Source organism: Ascaphus truei, chromosome 1, assembly GCF_040206685.1.
Source record: "Ascaphus truei isolate aAscTru1 chromosome 1, aAscTru1.hap1, whole genome shotgun sequence".
Taxonomy (NCBI): Eukaryota; Metazoa; Chordata; class Amphibia; order Anura; family Ascaphidae; genus Ascaphus; species Ascaphus truei.
In genome coordinates this window covers 95,693,277-95,715,482 of record NC_134483.1, presented here as the reverse complement: position 1 = coordinate 95,715,482, position 22,206 = coordinate 95,693,277, and the positions used below count along the sequence as shown (strand labels likewise).

Sequence of the window (22,206 nt, the reverse complement as noted above, 5' to 3'; positions counted from 1 at the left end):
AGTGTTTAAAAACAGTTTGTTTTGGGAAATCCAGTTTTCGAGTCTCAAAAAGTCAGACTGAAGTATGTGTTGAAGGTCGGAGAAGCTATGGCTGTGTGCATATAGGATTGTGTCATCTGCATACATGTGTATTGAGGCTTCCTTACAAGCTGTGGGAAGATCATTAATGAACACTGAGAAGAGTAGGGGCCCCAGAACAGAGCCTTGCGGGACACCACAGGTAATATCCAGGGGGTTGGAGTTAGAGCCTGAGATGGACACATGTTGGGATCTTCCTGATAGGTAGGACTGAAACCAGTTTAAAGAATGCTTCCCTATTCCTGAGCTCTGGAGTTTGTTAAGCAGGATAGCATGATCAACTGTGTCAAAAGCCTTTGCAAAATCTAGGAATACTGCACCAGTGAGTTGTCCCCGTTCCATTCCACACTGGATTTCATTGCAAACTTTTAGCAGGGTAGTTACGGTGGAGTGTTTGGGACGAAACCCAGATTGGAATTGGCTAGGGAAATTTGTCTTGGTATAGAAATCGCTTAATTGGGAGTGGGCACACTTTTCCATTACTTTGGATAGAATTGGGAGAAGTGAGATTGGCCTGTAGTTTGAGACAATGTTTTTGTCCCCACTTTTGAAGATTGGGACAACTCTGGTAGTTTTCCAGGTCTTAGGGATATGGCCTGCAGACAGGATAGAGTTGACTATGGACGCAATTGGTTTGGCAATGGCTGGGGCACCAAGTCGTAGGAACCTAGATTGTAGTAAGTCAGGTCCACATTGGCTGCTTAGTTTTCGTTTGAGGAGCGCTTGTATAATCTCCTCTTCAGATACTGGGCCAAATTGAAAATTGTGGGCAGTGTTGGGAGGGGGTGGGACTATAGGGGTACTCCCAGGATGAGATTCTGGTTTGTGGTTTGGGCTGCGTTTCGCTAATAAGTTAGTGGCACACCCCACAAAGTAATCATTGAATGCATTTGCAATGTCAGTGGGGTTTGTCAGAGTAATATCCCCCTTAGTGATATTACTTGGTTGTTGATGGTTAGGAGGCTGGAATATATTGTTGATAACCTTCCAGAAGTTAGCTGGGTTTGATGTATTTTGGTGGAGATTGTCAGAGTAATATTGTGCTTTTGCATACCTTGTTTGCCTTGTGCACATGTTCCGCAGGCATCTGTAGTGATTGAGTTCCTTGGTAGTGCCAGTTACTTTGTAGCTTTTCCACAAGGTATCCCTGAGCTGGTAGAGTGCAATAAGGTCAGTTGTAACCCATGGAAGGTGGGCCCCCCGTACCCTTATTTTGCGTAGTGGAGCATGGGTATCGCAGAGTTTTAAGAACTCGGATTGGAAATAGTCAAGCGCAGAATCAGGGTCGGGAATTAAATCGATTCTGTGCCATGGGCAGTTGGTAAGGTCATCCAGAAACTGTTGTGGCTTAAAGTTTTTAAATGTTCTAGTGAGGAGAACTTTAGGGCTTGAATGGGGCGGTTTAATTTTCCTTACACAGTACACTATTGCATGGTCACTGAAAATATCAGGAAGGGTGCCAGAGGATTGGATTCTGCTGGGGTTTGAGGAGAGAATCCAGTCTAGCAAGGAATGGTTCTGCGATTTCAGGTTTATCCGTGTGGGTTGGGAAATGAGTTGTGATAGGTTAAGCGATTTGAGTTGTATCTGTATTAGTATCCTTAGAACAGCCTTAGTAAAGTATATGGAAAAAGTGTGCCAAAACATTTAGAGAATGTGGGCAGCATTTACGCAGCTGCCAATGACTTACACATGTAATCTCTACACATACACAGTAATGCATTTCCCATGTGTGGATGGATACAACACATACATTCTGCATAGGAGCTAAAGATAGTTTTCCAACATCAGTTTACGGCGTCCTTAGGTTTTATTGAATGTATTTGCAAGTATTCATCTCATTTTATTAGAAGGTTGCCCGATGACAAACTGCAGTTTCTTTGAATGTGTGAGAAGTAATTGCAATGTTCCACTCTTTTACCATATAACACATACTTTTTGAGTGTTTCTCTAAGGTTTTTAAATCTTCCCTCAGACGAGACAGTCTTTTGAAGTTTGTCCATTAGAGCTTTTGTCTGAAAATTGGAGAAAAAAGAGAGTTCATTTTGTAACTTCACGTTATTCAAAATGTGTCCTAGTTCTGTGATGTAAGAAGAGCTGTTCATTGGTTTAGTACTGAAAGTCCAATTCTCTGCATACTTACAAAACTGTAAGCAGTACAATCCACCCCACACTGCCTGTGCATTGTACAGTATCTACAGTAAATCTACGCTCACTCATTCAACCTAAGAAATTGCCTCACATTGTACCTGGCAGATGTTAAAAAAGTAAAAACTATTCTGTATTTTAAACAAAGCAGGGATACACCTTTTTCCATGTAGCATTGAGCAGATACTTAGGTAAAAGTTATCATGAGCCTTGATGTGCTCTAAAAGGGAGAACAACTTAAATGATCTTATTGAAAATTATGTGATCACACATTGCATATGCTGTATTTTAATTTAGGTTATAAAGTGACAAGCAGTTAGGTGGAATATCTCTAAAAGTACCATCTGTTCCAGCAATCCATCATCAAGGGGTAATTCTAAATACAAACATTTCAGCAATTGGGTGATGGCGTACAATACCAAGTAATGTATACACCCACCTGATTGTATGTACAGATGTAGCGGACTTCATTTCTCCCACTGATAGCACAATATATCACGTTAGAAGACCGTAAAAAAGTATGCACACAGCTCACCAGGGATTAGCGTAATTAATACTTTTAATAAGATCCCAATAGATCTAACCGATTTAAAATACCAGCTAAAAAGCAGTATAAATACTGATTAACACAAAAGTGATTGAAATAATCACCCAAGGGGAAAATAACAGTACTTCAATACAAACAGAAAAAGTACCCTTAAAGTGATATACTGTAGACAAGTATGCGACAATATAAAAATATAGTGCAAACACACGTGCAAAGTGACTTAACCTAACGTGAAAGTGCTACAAAATGACATATAAGATTGCACAAATATAATTAGGTGCAAAAAGGACAAAAAGAAATGCAAATAATGCATAGAAAGTGCAGTGGCATAGATGCGGAGTGTTTATCTAGTGAAATAACCACAGAGATCAAAGCAAAAACACCAAAACATAAATCAATAACCATGAATACAATGTGACCATGAATAAAAAGGAGGCCACAGTGGGGGAGGACAGAACTAGCCACGAAGTGGCATGCGGGACGCCGAAGGAGCTGCTGTGTAAACAGCCCGGGCTGCAGCTTCTCCACGGCAGAGTAGAATCACCGCTGTAACTTCCTGGTTGTTGTCCCCAGCCAGAGGGCAAGCGCGCTGAGACAACCTCACGTGACCACAACGCGTTTCATAACAAAGTACTTCATCAGGTATGATTTACCTGATGAAGTATGTTTCTACGAAACGCATTGTTGTTTTTGCTTTGATCTCTGTGGTTATTTCACTAGATAAACGCTCTACATCTATGCCACTGCACTTTCTATGCATTTTGTCCTTTTTGCACCTAATTATATTTGTGCAATCTTATATGTAATTTTGTAGCACTTTCACGTTAAATTAAGTCACTTTGCACGTGTGTTTGCACATTATATTTTTATATTGTTGCATATCTGTCTACAGTATATCACTTTAAGGGTACTTATTCTGTTTGTATTGAAGTATTGTTATTTTCACCTTGGGTGATTCACTTTTGTGTTACTCAGTATTTATACTGCTTTTTAGCTGTATTTTAAATCTGTTCTATTGGGATCTTATTAAAAGTATTAATTATGCTAATTCCTAGTGCGCTGTGCGCATACTTTTTTTTGTTTGTTCTGAAATATAACCCAGATGGGTATCTCATTTAGGAGACTGTGGGGAGTGACTCCATGCACCTAGCAGCAAAGGGACTGGTTTTCATGGGATTCAAGACAGCACGAGCGCGGATTTCTCTAATTGTGTTCACGTTAGAAGACCGATTATCACAGAGTTTCCATACGATTCAATGGCAATGATAACGCACAATATCCCAGAATATCCCCCCATAAAGCCCAGCAGGAGCAATACACTTTGCTACATCTGCATCTATATATGTGTCATTTTATTTATATAGAGCTAACAGTGTACACAAAAAGATAACTATACTGTACACAGAAAATAAAGTGGGGATTAGAGCAGCAAGTAAATGTCAACATAAGGTAATCGGCGACCCTGCCCCGAAGATCTTACAACACATCCCAGGATGCAGCCGGAAGACACTGACTGATAACAACGACACTGAGTTTGAAGCAGGGAACCTGGTTCTATTCCCGGTGTCGGCTCCTTCTGACCTTGGGCAAGTCACTTTATCTCTGTGTCTCAGGCCCCAAAATCATAGATTGTAAGATCATCTGGGCAGGGACTGTGTCTGTAAAAAATTCCTGTGATGCTTAGCGCGCGCTATACTGTAATTGTGAAGCGCTTTGAATCACATTGGCCACATGAAATAAAGTTTTTATTATTATTATTATTCGGCAGTTATGGTGTATATCTCATACTTTGCCCTTGCTCCAAATGATATCTTGTTTCCATAAAATTGAATTGCCCAGGCCTCATGAGAGAACATTTACAAGCATGTATTTCAGTTAGGATACAGCATACAAATCAATGGAATTATTATCAAAAGCAGGAATAGGTTTATACAATTTTTAAAAAAAAAGGCTACATTGAGAGAAATCTACCTTAAAACTGACTGAACCACTGACTCACCTGTGCTGAAGCAGGGATATCCTGAAAACCTAACCTGTTGGTGGCCCTTGAGGACTCAAGTCGGCCACCCCTGGTGTAAGGATTACAAACTCAGCAAAATGAGAATATCAACATCTTTTAAGTATTTAGAAAGTATATTGTTATTATATGAATGTGTCCAGTTATCCATTATTTACATGTGGGGGGAGAAGTGATTCTGCAGGTACAGTACGTGCCAACCCTGCGGAATCTTTTGGAATAATGACTTACTTGCTTAGAGACTTTAGCCCACGTCTTCTTGAGTCTGTAAATTGCACTTCTGTTTAAGGCTGACGTGATTTCTAACACCCCGTTGTAGTTGTGCAGGCAGCGACAGATGTCTGCCACCACCACCCATTTCTCTATTGAGCTGGCTCTTGAGGAGATATCAGGGTGGCTCATGATTTCTGAGGCAACAAGGTTACTCATCTGGCAAGTGAAACAAATAGTGCAACACATGAAACTTAAATATGTGCATCCAAGTTGATATCTGCTGTGCACCATTATCTGCAGTGTCTGTGCCAAGAAATAAGATTAGTGCTTATTTTGTAATGAATGGTTACATGAAAATCAGCCTGCAATTAAAAGGGAAAAAGGGGGGGGGGAGAAGACGAGGTTCAAATGGGAAATTCTAATAACGGGAATTCCAATGAAAAGAGGAATAAAAGAGAGATTTGACACTTAAAATTAAATATACAAACACACACAACCCTTTCAAGCTCAGAACCCAAACTCACCACACCATATATATATTTGTGTCAAAAGTGCTTTTGGGATTGTGACCTAATGTATATACAGTAACAAAAGACAAAAAGCCCCAATGCTTCATCCAATATGGCAAATTATATAGGTAAATACTTATCTGTCTCTTTTCTCATAAGTGAGGATCATTTAGTCAAATTCTTTGGTCAAAGTATTTTTAAGCCTCTAACCACACCAAGGTAAATCCTCTTTCGCAAGTGCTAACACTGCCTGCAAACGCTCTCTTAACCTCTCTAATGCAGGGAGAATTGTCTTAACAGACTAGTTATTCATAGGTGCATAGCAAGACCTGCCATTTGTATTTGTTATTTATATGAGTGCCACGTGTATTACTATTGTGAAGCGCTATGTACATTAATGGCACTATATAAATAAAGACATACAATACATTTAAAAGTGGGACGAGTGAGCTTGAAAACAGGGAGGAGGGGTCACAAACCTACAAACAATTGATACCAATTGAAATCTACAGACACACACAACCCCTGCAAGCTCAGGACCCAAACCCACCACAGTATACAGTATATTTGTGTCAAGAGGAGTGCTACTGGGATTGTGACATAATGTATACAGCAAAAGACAAACTGCCTCAGTGCTACATCCAATATGACCAATTGGATGTAACATTGGGTCTTCTTTTGTATAAAAAATAATTTGTTGGCAGAAGAATTTGACTAAATAACGCTAACTTAGGTCATCATACTGTAGGTTTGTTATGTTAAAACTAGGCGAATAATGCATTTAAAAAATGACATACTGTATAAGTATTTAAAATCCAAAAGTGTGAACATTTTCCTTTGTTTTCATTTACAAATGTTAATCTTGTTTGCTTCACTGCTATCTTAATCCAATCAAATTTATTTAAACAGCTTATTTATTTATTTGTAAAATATTTTACCAGGCAGTAATACATTGAGCGTTACCTTTTGTTTTCAAGTATGTCCTGGGCATAGAGTTACAGTTACAATACATGGTTGCATTAAATGAACACTGGTAATACATTCAATATACAGACATTTCTTGAACGGTTAGAGATAATATAGGATTATGGGCGTATGTTACAGTTACAGACAAGGTTACAATTGTGTTAGGATAGGCCTGCAATGTGTTGTGTTAGAAGAGGCTCTGCCCCAAGGATCTTACAATCTATAAGGAAGGGTAGGTGGAAACATTGGATACAGGGGATGAGAAGGTTGGTGAGTTTCAGATTGTAATAGAGCAGCTGTAATATTAACAAACATTATAGGCTACAGCTGTAAAATTCCGGGGATTATTGAAATTATTGAAATCCCTGCTCTCGGAATGGTTAAAATTCCGGGCATTATTCATCCAGAAAGTGTTTATTTCTAGCCAATCAGCTTTTCCTTTTGGCAGAACAGCTCTGAGACAGGGCAGGAGATTGGTCAGGAGGCAGGAAACGATCTCAGACAGGGTAGGGGATTGGCCAGGAACCAGCAGCCAGGCAGTGACCCCTGCTGTAGAGTTTGTGTGTGTGTATCTCTGCTGCAAAGTTTGTGTGTGTGTCTGCTGCAGAGTTTGTGTGTGTCTGCTGCAGAGTGTGTGTGTGTCTGCTGCAGAGTTTGTGTGTAGCTGCAGAGTTTGTGTGTGTTTGTGTGTAGCTGCAGAGTTTATTTGTGTGTGTGTAGCTGCAGAGTTTGTGTGTGTGTGTGTGTGTGTGTGTGTGTGTGTGTGTGTGTGTGTGTGTGTGTGTGTGTGTGTGTGTGTGTAGCTGCAGTTTGTGTGTGTGTGCAGCTGCAGAGTTTGTGTGTGTGTGTGTAGCTGCAGAGTTTGTGTGTGCGTGTAGCTGCAGAGTTTGTGTGTGTGTATAGCTGCAGAGTTTGTGTGTGTAGTGCTGTTGTGTGTGTGTGTAGCAGCAGCAGCAGCAGCAGAGTTTGGATGTTGCTACAGAGTTTGTGTGTTGCAATGTGGTGTGTGTGTGTGTGTGTGTGTGTGTGTGTGTGTGTGTGTGTGTGTGTGTGTGTGTGTGTGTGTGTGTGTGTGTAGAGCTGTTGTGTGTGTGTGACTGTGTGTGTACACAGAGGGGGCGGCAGTGTGTGGATATAGATAGCGGCAGTGTAAGTGTTTATAGAGGTGCTTTAATGTATTTAACATTTTATTTTAATATATAACTGTACAAAAGTGTCTATTATTTTATGAAAAAAGTCTACATTTAGCCTATAATAGTAATAATCCACTCAGAATAGGGCATTACTGGCTTTGCCTCGGGCCTTCAACTCTTCCAGCCAGGACATTATTGGCCAGTAATGCCCTGTTCTTCAGGGATTATTACTTAATTAGCGAACGGCCCTTATTTGCTGCTGCCAAAAGCCTTTGGGGCGATGCAGATGTAGGCTGAAGGGGCTCGGACTTAATTCAGCTAAGATTTGACAGTCCTTTGTCCTTCTGGGTCACCAACATTCCAGAGGGCATAACATAGCATAACCATCCTAACGTTCAAGTTTTAAAGTTTTACAAACATTTCCATGATAAATATTCAACGGTGTGCCTTTATTAATATATATATACATACATATACAGATATATACACACGCACACACAGTAAGAGGCATAATAAACAGATCAATATGAATATATGTACAATAACACAATAGGTGAGGCCTGAGGAGGTCCGCTCCAAAGAGCTTACAATCATTTGAAAAATGTGATTATAATTTGTGTGGCACTGGGAACCTTTTAGTTAATAATAATAAAGGTCTAATTTATGGAAAAAACGTCAAATTTAGGTTCAAAGGAATAAATATATTTGTAGTTTTAGGACCATATTGGTATGACTTGTATATCTGATGAATGGATGGAGCACTAATGCCATCCCAATTATTCCAGAAACAGCAGGATAGAGTGACATTTATGTAAGAAAAGAAGACCCATTGTACACTTAAAAACAAATAATATGTCATTTCACATTAATGTAAATGTTTGTTTGTTCTAAGAATGATTTACATTAAAGAAAATCTAAACTAAAAAATATATATTGGGGGATGTAAATATGCAGACAACAGGAGAGGGTATCCCCGCCCTGGAGAGCTCACAATTATTTCAATGAAATCAATAGGCAGAAGTGGTAAAAAGAAGATTCAGATTGAATATTCATCTGCTTAGGTTACTCTTTCGCATGCAAACACACTTTGGCGAGAAGTAGATGGTGCTTGTGTAGCCAGATCCCCCTGGCTCCCCAGACATTCGGTTCTCTCTCTCTTACCTGCGACAGCGTGAGGGCAGTTGCAGGGGTGATCGCGTCACCGGGGGATCCCGGCGACATCAGCTACAGGGCGCCGCCATCTTGTGTGCGTTCACGCATGCGCGGAAGCTCGCGCACGCGCAGTATAGCCCCAGATGCGATACGGCAGCCATTACAGGGAGTGAGAAGAGGCGCTCCATAGTCAGGGACATCCCCCAGTTCACACATGCGCAGTTAGCAGCGGCGGCAGCCATTACACAGCGCGCACGCTGCCCCAATGTTAAAGAGAGCCATCAAGGACTACAACTCCCAGCAGCCTCTGGGGACTGCACTTTCACCCTGGTCACAGGCAGCCAGACAGCCAATAAGGCTGACAGATTCTCATGCTGCAAAGTTGCAACAATGTTGTGTGCAGACAGGGATTGTCAGTTAGGAGCTGGGACACAGAGAGGGGAGAGTGTGTTTGTGCAGGGAGGAAAGTAGCCTCATGCACTAGGCCAGAAGTCTCCCCTTAGGCCCCAGCTAGGCCAAACTCACCTCAGCTTGTGGTTACTACAGGGACTCCCCTTAGATAGGGACAGGGTCCTGTAGAACCTAGACAAGTGAGGGTCCAGCCAGGAAACGTAACTATCCTGGCAATTGCTGTAAAGGTGAATTGCGTGAAGGTATAACATCCTCTGCGTTAGCAGAGATAAGAGACTTTCTAAAGGTGGATCACTCCATGCGGGAGCCACCCACCGCCAGGCAGTGTTACAGGATATTGCTGAGGGGATCGCAGAGCGGCGGATCCTTTGTGAAGTGTGTGCAGCCCCAGGTGCCCAAGCACTGGGGCAGGTATCGTATTTTAAGTGCACCAACCTACCGGTACATCAGGCGCTGATCCCGCCTCTAGGTTTTGGGTTTCTTAGAGGACTCGTGGGACTCTGGGTACACGGGGTTGGGGAGGAGTAAGGGGCAAGGTTATAGCTGCCAGCTAGTGGCAGAGGGTGACACGGCTGTGTTGCTATTATTGCCATGTGTATTGTGTTATGGTTGATTCTGCATACCTGTGGTTGTGTATGCTGATGATGTTGCACTGATATATATGATACTATTGTGTTGTGTTGCTTGTCCAGTAAACCTTTTAGCCATAACTCTGGTGTATGTGGTTTCTGGGTGGGTTCCTATGTTAGGGCCATTCTACATTCCTATAGAATCCTACATAGGTGGAGGCGCTGACCGACGAGAACGTTCCAGAGAAGCACCCCAGGTTCCCATCAGCGGAGGCTCAGGCCTCCTGTGAACCTGCAGGTATACGCACCACACCTGGTAACACATAGGTTCCCACACACTCACACTATATCTGTGATTGGGGTAGAGAGAATACCCGTTACACTTGTAATATGGAAAAGGCACAATGAATACTCACATCATTAAAATGTTGGCTAGTTCTCATAATATATGGTGACCGCCCAGTTTTATCTGGTTTCATCCATCCCTGGCCAAGAAACTCTCTGAAAGCAAAATTAAGATTTGAATCATCATTTGACAATATATGGGCAATGTATATTTTCTTAGTGACATTTTATTGAATTAGTTGCTAAGTAAACCTTAAGTGACAATAATTGAAGGGCTCAATATGATCAAGGCTACAGACAAATGTATTTATTTATAAAATGTTTTACCAGGAAGTAATACATTGAGAGTTGCCTCTCATTTTCAAGTATGTCCTGGGCACAGAGTTATGATGGCAAAAACATGGTTACAAATACATAGTTACATAAGTGAACAGGGTATACATTTTGTACAAGACATTGCATGCACAGTTAGAGATAATATATGTTATAGGCGTTTGTAACGTTACAGATCAGATTAAAATTTGAGACAACCTTAGATTTGAAAGAATTTAAACTGGTGACGGCTGTGAGAGTCTCCGGTAGATTGTTCCAGTTTTGGGGTGCATGGTAAGAGAAGGGGGTGCGGCCGGATACTGTGTTGAACCTTGGGACCATGAACAGTCTTTTGGAGTCAGATCTCAGATCATAAATGCTGAATGTGGTTGGGGTGGGAAGCTTGTTCAGATAGATTGCATTATAATGGATTGAATTATAATGATATAGCCATCACACAGGGGACTATTCATGAAATTGCGATAGTAGTATAACAACACCCAAAGCATTGAAAACAAAAGTGTAAAAACTGAATAATGTGTGGTGTGATTCATAGCATGCCCACAGTGGCTGCAATGTGGATCCCAAGTGAAATAGTTGTTTGAATACCAATGCAATAGCTCTGCAAATAAACAGGATGCCGTAATCTTGCAGACAAATTGGGAAAGACATGAGATAAGCGGTGATACTGGTTTTGTATTAAAGAATACAGTATGTATTGTCACAGAGTCACAGACTCTGTATATTAGTAGGAAGTTGCACTATGCCTGCTTAGTGGGGGAGGAGGGTTAACTCCACTGGCTAGGCAATCCACAGGTTAACCTAATTAATTCATAAAACTAAATTCTAATCTAGTCATTGTGGTATAAAAGCACAATTTGAATATGCAGAAAGGAGTAATACAAACAGGAACAAAGCTGGCATGAGAATTTTGCATTTCTACATTGCAATGGAAGTGAACAAGCAGGGGCCTATTCTCGTAGCTTCGAAGTTGTCATTGACAAACCGCGTGCTTTGGCATGTCGAGAAGAAGCGGGATGAAATATTAGAAAAAACTCTATTGCAAATCACATCTTCCAAACCGCTTATATAAAACGTGACAAACCGCACGATATAACAGCCAAAACGCCCGGAATGTACTTGCTTTAGAAGCGGAATACTGAGGTGGTGTTCAGTCTCCATCCCCAGTCTGACTTATGGGTTTTGCTCCTTCAGCTAAACTCATATTTCAAACTCTGGATGTTATTGGCAAAACCAATCTCACCACCCTTGAGGTGGCGTGGAAAAAAACACAAGTTTTTGGAAGCGGTGTGCATAACGAACCTACGAAAATTGTATTTTTTCTTTGTAAAAAATATGATGGAGGCTTTCTTGACAAACTGATCAGATTGGCAGAGCCAGAGTGAAACCACTTCTAAAAAAGCCTTTCAGACACGAATTGGACATGCGAGAAGGGCTTACAGAATAGCAAAGCATGCCAATCCGCTTCTAAGGGCACTTTAGACGCGGTTTGTCACACTTCTGAGCTATGAGTATAGGCCCCATAGTCTTTGACAAACTGCAAACATTAACCATACTACCCGAACCACCAGTCTAACACACCATTTTACTATTGAAATGTTTTTCATCACATGTCTTAGGAAGCTTTGAAGAAATGAGAACACAAAATACAACACTACAATAACCAACAAAAAGATATATTTTAAGAAAATCCATGCAGCAGTGAATCCCATCTTTATTAAGATGTATGCCAAATAAATAAGATTAACCATTTGTCGAATTACTTACTGGTATGGTATGCTTCTAAAGACGATGTGATCTAACAGAGTTATCTGCTCGGCCAGCTCCATTGCAGATAACGTTTCCAAGCACTCTGACCTGGGACATTCCAGCTGCAAAAGAAAATGTATCGACAACATTGTCACATTGTCATTTCCACATTCTATTACAGTAACTTCACGCCTGCAAAGTGATGGGACGTATTGACATTTTACTCCAAACCTGCCCCAGTTTTACTTTAGTTTCACAAATATATTATAATTGTAGGGTATTTTAACCGATATGACCACAGTATTAGTAGAATTTGTGAATTATTATAAGTTCTCTTTTATAATGTGACAGAACAGGAGGATTTAAAGATGTAAGAATTGTCTCTTTATGGTTAGCAAGATCACAAGTTTTCTGTGGCCATCCAACGCTCACAACCAGTCAATTAGTATGTAATAGGAAAGACTGGAGAGGTGCTTGCTAACGCTAATGAGGAGTAGCACAGACAGTAAAGTCTGGGAGAGACCTGAACCCCTATGGCCAAATGACTAAAAAACGTTGCCTTCTCTTCACTGTATATCACTATGAGGTACAGATGCAGATCTCAAAGATACCTGCTGACAGAGTTTGCTAAATTAGTTCAACATTGGTAAAAAGCTCAATGATAAAACAATAGGACATTTTATTTGCTGTATGTACCTGGTGCCAGGGTCGGATTGGGCTATCAAGGACCCACAGGGGGAAACAGACTGTAGGGGCCTTCTACAGGGCCATAATGGACAAAAAAAGGTTACATACAGAACATACGTTTACTGGTGCATACATACATACTGAACATAAAAATGCATACGTGTAAATGCATGCACTAACAGATATATACAAGCATGTACATGTGCATACATATAGTTATAGATGAAGAGGAAACCGACTCAGACATATACATACATACACGGATAGACACAGAGAAAACTCTCCCTGCAGCTTCATTGACACTTAGACCCTTATTCTATAAACTGCGATAAATCACACGGAAAGCCCCAATTGCAGTGAATTGGCTTTTCCCTGCGATAGCACCGCATAGAAAAAAATAAAGGTTTAAGAGAGGCAATGGGAGACTCATCCAGTTTCCTGAGTATAATAAAGATTTCGTGAGCCTCCCAATCGTTATGTGAGATTTGGCCAGTCTGAACCTGTCCACCTGATGCTAGAGCAAACATGGGATTTCCCTGGGTTCCCAGTTGGCTTTTCCAAGCCGCATAATGCTATTTTTGAACCAGAACTACACAAAGGACATTTTGGTAAATAACATTTTCATCCTATGTCAGAAAGGTTTGACGCAGCGTACATCCAGTTTGCTGGAGTTTAGCGCTCGGTATTCCCCCTACTGTTACTGAACACGCTCTCAACTGGATTCTTTTGTTTGTCAAATGTAAAAATCAAAAGAACCCCTGCTCTCTAGAATCTGACGACATTATTATGAAATATGATTGCGTGAACTCGCCATGCTAGTTACATCCTCCAAGATTAGGTGGCAGTCATCTTGTTCATCCTGAGAAAGGGCACTGAGAGGAAACAAACATATTATTATTGACCATGCGTCTACATGCATCTGTAAGCACCAAGTTATTACTGTCATTTTCACCTCTTTTGCCCCCACGTGCAGCAGCTAACAACCCTTTTCGTCTCCTGTCCGCCAAGCCTGACTTGGTTTAAACTTCGCTAATTAATGATCAGTGCCAAATGTAAAACAGAACTTGTTTCTAACATTTGGTGCAGATACAGAGAAAAGAAAATGTGGAGCTGTGCATGTAGATATTCTTTTGTAATACCTTTGTACATAGCCCTGAAAGTGTATAAAGGAGAGTGCGTGTTTTGTGGCTGGTAATGGGTGCTGTACGTTCTTCTCCCTTGTTTTGTGTCTTGCCATACATACAGGATATTGGCGATGGGCACTTTTTTCACATTCACCGTTAATTGGCCAGTTCCTTTCAGCTGCAGATTTTCGCAGATTGTTTTTTTTTTTTCCTATCACAAAAAATTCGCAATTGTGTGCATAAACCTCCAAATTCCCAAACAAATGTAAAAACATCTCTCTCCTCCCTATGCTTTTCTTGCCTGCCTTCTACCCACACACTAACCCAGCCACCAGACCTCACCCTGCTGTGTTTCCTCCCAATCACAATGTGACAGTAGCAGTAAGGAAGTGGCTGGGGCTTGGTGCATGGACATGCAGATTTGATTTGAGTAAAATCCACAATCAAATTTAATATAAAATCCGGTAGGGGATTTTACAAAATTCGAGCAGAGGGAAACCACTCGCAGTTTCAGGAGCATTAACCCAAATTTGTTAGTGTCCAATCTGCTTTCGGATATCCGTGTGCGGATGGAACTTTGGTGAAAACAATCCGTGGAAAACCCGCGGCTCGAAAGTTAACTAATTCTCCTATTTCTACTTTTAAAAGTGACAAGGAGAACTATTTTTAATACCATTCACCCATTCACCCAATACTACAGTACATTGTTGTTGGTACAAAGAAAGATTCACAGATGTGGAGTTGTGGTTCTAGAGCAGAGCTTTTTAATAGAGATTGTGTGAGTGTTTGTTTTCAAAGTTGGTTGGTGAATATGTTCGCAAAGTTTGCTTTTATTTTAAACTTTTTATATAAATTCGTAGCATTTTTACATTGCCGAAAGATAAGCAAAATTTGCCTAAGTTAGTGAAATTTGGTTAAAAACATTTTTATTGTGAAAGTTGCCAAAAAATACATTTTGATTAGTTGAGAGAAAATTTCACACATCTCTAGTTTTCAAACCGCTCATTGGGATCGACCAGCCAAACTAAGTACAGTAAACTCTGGATATAACGGCACTCTAACCAACGGCAATGTCTATCTAATAGAACATTTAAAAATGGACAATCACGAGTCAAAATGTCACAGCTCCGGTGGTAAAACACGTGTTGTAGCATACTGTACAATAACTTGTGCACCCCTCAACAATGGCTCCTAAGATTGACAAAGTAGACTGGAGAGAAACGAAGAAAAACTACACTAAGCATTGCCAATAAAATTGAAATAAAGAAATTAGAAAAATGTGTAAGCAGGAATGTTTTGATGTGGGAGTACAATGTGGGTTAATCAACTCTATACGATATTAAGAATGCAAAGAAGAAACTTCTAGACTTCATTTCGGCTTCGGAGAGGAACAAATCCATTAATGAAAGGAAAAACGCATGTCAGCCTCAATTAAACCAACTTGATAAAATATTGAGTGGTTTTCATTAAAACAATCAGAAGGAATTGATATTTCAGGACCTATGGTTAACGCCAAAGCAAAGGATTTTAAGACGCAAACATGACTGAAGAGTGTGCTTTTTCTGATGAGACTGCTTTTAAGCTTCGACATGGAATTAGGAAATTAGATATTTCTGGTGAGAAAGTCTGTTGACACGGAAGTGGCTCATAAATAAAAGGCCACATTTTAGCAGCTGATTAGGGCCTTACTGCCAATCAAATTTACAATGCAGACAAAACAGGGCTTTTTTGGAAGTGTTTACCAACGTCGACCTTGGCTGGTGCCGGTAAGAAAGCAGCAAGTGGTTTTAAGCTTAATAAGGACCGATTAACTGTGTTTCCATGTGCTAATAGTTCATGCGAACAAAGAGTTCAGCTTTTAGTCATTGGCAAATATGCTCGCCCATGAGAATTCAAAGAAGTTTCGCATTTGCCTGTTGTATACTGTATAAAGCACAGAAAAGTGCTTGGATGGATGAAGACATTTTTCTTGATTAGTTTACTAGAGTTTTCATTCCATTATCTAAAGAAAACCTTCAAAATATTGGGCAGCCTCAAGACTCGGAGTGTGCGCTACTTTTAGACAATTGACGGTCTCACCCGCATGAATTGAAATTAGTCTCAGATTGTGGCAATATCTTTTCTTGTTATTTGCCCACTAATGCTACTTCTGATACAGCCGATGTATCAGTGCAGCAAACGAAATCTTAAGTGCCACTACAGAAACAATTTCATGAGAAAATGCATTAATGCTGACTGCTCTAGTTTTAATTTCCAACGAGGCTTCAGCATTAAAGATGCAGTTTTTGAAGTGCCACTTCTTTGCTTGCACCTAGGTGATTTTCCTTCGTGGAGACGGATGTACTGTAACGGAAGTGACGTCACAGTATGTTTTAGCCTGCTGGGAGTTGTAGTTCGGGGGCTGGACACATCTTTAAACAGACCGACATAGGCACATTTTTCTAGAAAGCAATTATGAAACCACAAGAAAGTGTTCCATCAACTTCCTCGCTCAATATAACATCAATACCAGGAGAGCAGCAGTTAACAGGAGAGAAGAAAACCGTGTTGTGAATATGTTTTATGAATGCAGTTTTACATTGCAGGTAATTATATTTTATTTATGTTCCGTATGTAAGTTGTTCTTTATTTTTCAATACTTTGATTAAACTGGCAGCACTGACATGTCCGTTTTTTTACTTATAATATTATAAAATTAACTCTCTATATAACGGAATATTTGATATAACGGCACCCACAATTCCCCGAGGGTGCCGTTATATCCAGAGTTTACTGTATTAGAATGAAAAGATCCTTTTGCAAACATGTGAATGCACCTGTACCTGCAAATTAATACTTTGTTAATCTCCAAAAAACTGGCCTGGCTTAGGTCCCTGAGAAGATGTTAAGGAAGGTGAGCTGTACAATTATTTTATGGACATACGCATCAACTATTCTCTTTTTACCGCATGATAATAATATTTTCTTATACAGCACTGACAGTGTGCACAGCGTTGTACATAGAATTTTGCAGGCAAAATGAATCCCTGGCCTGTAGAGCGTACAATCTAATTTTTGCAGGCCCCCGTGTCAGAGAATGGGTTACAATGGGATTTAAAGTAATTTGTACTCATTATTTAACAAAATTATGCCTTCTAGAAATGGAGTATAACACGTGTTTTTATTTGCACTTCCACCTACTGCTGTAAAGATACTGTGACCTTGAGATCAGTTGCGTCTTGTACAGCTATCCTATTTGATCCTGGGTTAGGAATGAAATGTAGTAAAATGTAACTGCATTGCCTCAAACACTAAAATACACATTTGTGGCACGGCATGTAAATGCTTTGGTACTTCTAACTACATCAAGCATCACATTCTTTTTTAGCAATAAGAAAAGGCATGAGTTTGATTCCTCTCAATTAAAAACCCGCATGTTGTATCAAACAGTAGAATCCTCAATAAAGCAGAGATGAGCAATGGAAATCTCCATACACACATCATGTATATATCCAATGTTATCCAGGAATAAATCACAGAGAACCAATGCTTTACCTTAGTAAGTTAGCTGCTGCTTTTCTTTCTTGGGGTAGTAGGTCAGGGTCACGCAAAACATCTTCCAACAAATTCACAACGTTCACCTTTATCTCATGGTTTAACTCGAAATCCTTTTGGAAAAAAAATTATAACAATGTCAAAATGTTATGTTTTCATTCAGTAAGTCTAAAATAGCAAGTAGAAAATCATTGTTTTAAATTTTGGGTTCAAAAGATCCAGCTAAATTCTGTAGTTTACATTTGTGAAGTGGAATGATTGAAACAGATAATTTGCAGCTCCATTAGGAAATGACTCAAGCAATATTAAATATGCCTTTTTATAAGAACATACACTATGTACAGTATCGGTATCTGCAGTAAGTGCTGTGGTAGCACTTATGGTGGCCATAAACAAGGATAAACATTTTTTCCCTCTGAAAAATGGACACAAAATGTTTTGCTTTACAATAGAATCTTCAATTATTCACTAAAAAATAGTTTGTAATACAGTGTTTACATTGTGCTTTTCCCCATGCACAGATATAAACATTTGTACTGCTGCATTAGCAAAAAAAAGTTTGGTGCGGGCCAGTGCAAAGGAGCACGAGTCACTAATTTGAGTACAGGAGACACTTGTGCTGTTTAACAAACTTTTTTTTAAGGAATTTTCAAAAGCTTTCTGATATACGGGTAACATAATGCTGGGCCACCGACAGCCCGAGTTAAAGGAAGATTAAAGATGAAAAAAAAAATGAGTAGCTGGGATTTGCTGCTTTAGAGCTAGTTACCAACCTGATTTATTTATTGATACATGGCAAAGCTGAAATCTATAACATTTAAAATTTTTATTAAATTTGCTACGCAATAAAATTATGCAAGATTGTACCCTAATCTTGATATTATGCAGAGATGAGAGAATATACATTAATAATGAAACTCGCTGCTTTGCAGAAATATTCATTAGTCATTTATCTTGATAAGTAATTAGTTAAGTAATGATATGTTTAGGATATTATTCTATAAGGACTGATTTTGCACTTCTTTTTCTTTCAAGTCTTGTGCAGACCATTGAGAAACATGGTAGAATTGCATCCTTTTGGCACGCTGGAATTTCAAAGGCTTCCAGGAGCATGTGGCACTTCGGACACTATAAAAAATAAAAATAAAAAGTTGGATGATCACTCTTCTCCTAATTGTTTTGATCATTTTATTGTTTCGGATGTGGTATACATTTTGAGTGTACCTGAACACAAGTTTTTTTCCTTAATCACACACACACACACACACACACACACACACACACACACACACACACACACACACACACACACACACACACACACACACACACACACACACACACACACACACACTGGGAACATGTCAATTACAGCAAGAACTATTTAAAGGATAGAGAGATTCTCCTGAGTCCTGGTGCACACAGGGAGGTGGGGGATTTTTTTTTTTTTTTTAACGCAACATGACAGTCTGTGCTGTGGGATGAACAAGAGGAGGTGAAACTACAGTACTGTGTTATTGTAGAAATCAGACTGGATTTGTTTGTTTTCACAATGGAATAGCAGGGTCCCAGTATGACATGGTGTTACACTAAGAAATATCACAATTGTCTGCGATAGAGACCCAGGAAGCTGCAGCATGGTGGTTCAGTGTGAGAGAGGATGACACGGGTGAGTGGGAATAATACCCAGCATACATCTGTCCATACTTATTGAAGTTGTCTGAAGCTTCTGAATTTAGGGTCCACGTTTCACATTGATACCTGAGCACAGGCAGAATACACAGGCCAAACACTTTGCTCTTAATGCCCAATGTATGATCTCCATCCCATCTTCATTCTCCTATTTGATAAATTTGAAAGGTAAAGGAGCAATACACTGCCGACACACTTAATTGCAGTGCGGCCAGATCCGCAAGCCGGGAGATTTCCCGGCTTGCTAGTGGCCGCCCCTCTGACGCGCGGTCACGCGTCTTCGGGAGCCTGCGCCCCCTGCACGCGCGTCCAGGGCTCCCCGAGGGAGCCCTGGTGTCCCGCGATGTGGGGGACGGCAGCAGGGGGTTCCGGGGGACCCGGCGGACCCGGCAGCGGTAGGGAGAGCGCCCCGATCGGAGGGCGCTCTTCCGCTGCTTCGGCGCGCGCCCATCACCCTCGGGCGCGCGCCAGGCTACTGCTGCGGCCAAGAACGGGCAAATGCTCGAATAAACTTGGCCGCAGCAGTAGTTTTCAAATTCTTTTAATTCCACTTTTTTCGATCTATGACATACTGTATGTTGACCATCATTTTGATCTTGCTGAGATTCACATGGAGGACAACCTTCATTCCTGTTCTTCGATTTGTTGCTATAAGTCTTCTGGCCTACCAATGTTGTCTGCAAATCGTGGGTGACTCAAGTGTAGCCCCCTGTAAACAGCACAGGCTATACATATCTTTCTCCTACTGAGGTAAGTCCTGTTAAGGGCAGGCACCAGTAGTAATCATGGGTTTTCCCCCCTTCAAGCCCTGCCCTGAGTGATAGATGCAGGCCCCTGACTCTGCTGCAGGCATGAGACAGAGGGGAGGTCCTGCTGACATCATGAGGGGTGGGGCTAAGATTATTTAGCAGCTCATTCCTGTAAGTGACAGGCGGTTCTCATACGGCTCTTGAGCTGTTCTCATCCGGCTCTTGAGCTATTCTGTCCTGGGAGTTGGAGGAGTAGACCAAGCTCCGTCCTGGGAGAAAGCGAGAGAGAGCGAGAGAACTCTGGCCCATTACATTTGGAGAGTGAGCCAAGTTCAGGCGGACCAATGCCCCTCACCCCGATGAAGGGGTGATGGGGAGAATCCATCCCCCACCCAGAGGATACCCTCTGAGGTGGGCAGTGGGGTATTGAGGCCCCACCCCAGTCCATTCTGTCGGAGTGCACACTTGGAGGGAAGGAGAGGAGGAAAGGCCTGTACAGAGTGGAGGGTCGTGTGTGCTGTGGAGATTGCTGTTGTTGTTGCTACTACTGCCGGGCACGGCTCGGAGAAATAAAGAGAGACATTACCTTTTACTAAAGACTGTTGTGTGATTCTGGAGCATCCACCCTGGGACCAGGGGTCACTCTTCTATACGGGTCCTACCCCATACCCTGGGAAGGTATAGAGGATGGAGGCGCTGCACCACCACTAGAGAATGGAGGCTACTACGCCAGAAGCCTGGTCCTGTTATCCCCCACACCACCGCGGGAGACTCAGGCCCTCCTGTTCCACGCAGGTACGCACCACCCAGTACATGTAATCTGCCCTCACACACCCTAGATATGTCAGATGAGTCTAGGGGGGGAATCAGGGTTACACAAGCATTCACCGTTGATTTTGATTCCATTTTCTTCCCAATTCAATGTCTTGAACAATTAAAGTGTTGCAGTAAAAAGCTTTGGTGACATGATGTGTCCCCGCGACACACCATTGCTTATTCTTCTTTTGCTTGTGTCTTCATATAATGGTTAATGTGGCACTCATAAATGTTCTTCCCTGACAGTGGTACGGACTTGTAGGGTGTTAAGGAGAGAGATGCTTACATTTATTCAGATGCTGCCATGGCACATTTGCAGTTGTTCCGGAATGTACCGAGGTTCACTAGCCTGAATCACTCCGCCTTACTATAAGGTGGAGTTCCACATTAGAGATGAGATGTTAACCCGTTGATGGCCACATATACATTGGATAATATTATATAGTATATGCATACCGGTATATATCCATTTACACACTTTTTAACACATCAAAATAAACAAGCATTTAGTTATTTTAGCAATGACCACAAGATGGCGCTACCAAGACATGAAAAAACACTTATCTTGTCAGGTGTTTGATAAATCTCACTAATGATTTGTAGGTTTCATAAAAATAATAAGATAACAAAGCTTATTGCTAAAGAAGTTACTTTTTTATATGATTAATATACTTAACGAGACAAGACTGACATTTGATTGCCATGTTTTTGTGGGGATTAACCCCCCCAACCCTCCCCAATTAATCTATATTTGTGTTTTAACAATGTGGAATGTATCATTTATGCTTCATACAAATAAATAATTCTGGAAAAACAATGATATATGTCAGGTTATTTTAATCTAAGGTAGAGATTATTCACATAAATACATACAGTATATACATAGACATCACTTAAAGTAATGAGAAGTTGTGAGGTCAGACTAAAATATGAATATTAATGTGTACACTATTTGTACTTAGACATATCACTCTGTGAAAAAATGAAATTAGCGCAAACTAGTTTGAGGTAAAATAAATAGTGTTTATGACACCCAAAACGGCTGTAATAAATATAAGTGAAATACATAGTGAAACATAATTAACCAAATTCTTGTGCTCTTCTAAATTGCACTCACAACAGATTCTTCTGCCGTCAAACGTCACCAATGAGGTCTATGTGTTTATGAGGTGCTATTCCTAATGCATTACTCCTCGTTGGAAAGAACACATAACATATACATAATAACGTTTTCTACAAAATAACACAATGCACAGAGGGGAAAGGAAATGCACTTGCACTTTCCCAATACAAATAAGCATTGAGTGTTACAGGGCACACTCACCCACGTCCTGCTATGCGCTCAGCGCTAAGCCAGCATGCACGCCGTTTCACTGCTTGCTTCTGCTTCCGTGTTACAATTGTGGAATCCCAGAATAGCTGCTGATGCTGCTG

At 40.8% G+C, this 22,206-nt stretch overlaps 1 protein-coding gene and 1 long non-coding RNA gene across 6 annotated transcripts in view; one reads left to right on the top strand and one right to left on the bottom strand.

The window, feature by feature from the left end:
- Positions 1–22,206, bottom strand: part of RASGRF2 (Ras protein specific guanine nucleotide releasing factor 2) — a 331,487-nt gene that overhangs the window by 10,131 nt on the left and 299,150 nt on the right. For all 5 annotated transcript variants that reach the window (XM_075592338.1, XM_075592348.1, XM_075592358.1 and 2 more), the window contains exons 19-24: positions 17,516–17,628; positions 13,669–13,729; positions 12,189–12,292; positions 10,160–10,244; positions 5,022–5,219; positions 2,014–2,093 (exon numbers count right to left, since the gene is read on the bottom strand). In XM_075592338.1, the coding sequence (XP_075448453.1) occupies positions 2,014–2,093; positions 5,022–5,219; positions 10,160–10,244; positions 12,189–12,292; positions 13,669–13,729; positions 17,516–17,628 (641 nt within the window). The remainder of the gene's footprint in view (positions 1–2,013; positions 2,094–5,021; positions 5,220–10,159; positions 10,245–12,188; positions 12,293–13,668; positions 13,730–17,515; positions 17,629–22,206) is intronic.
- On the top strand, positions 16,395–18,682 carry LOC142490290 (uncharacterized). The gene is made up of 2 exons (XR_012800020.1): positions 16,395–16,566; positions 18,551–18,682. It is a non-coding gene; the product is annotated as an uncharacterized LOC142490290 (long non-coding RNA).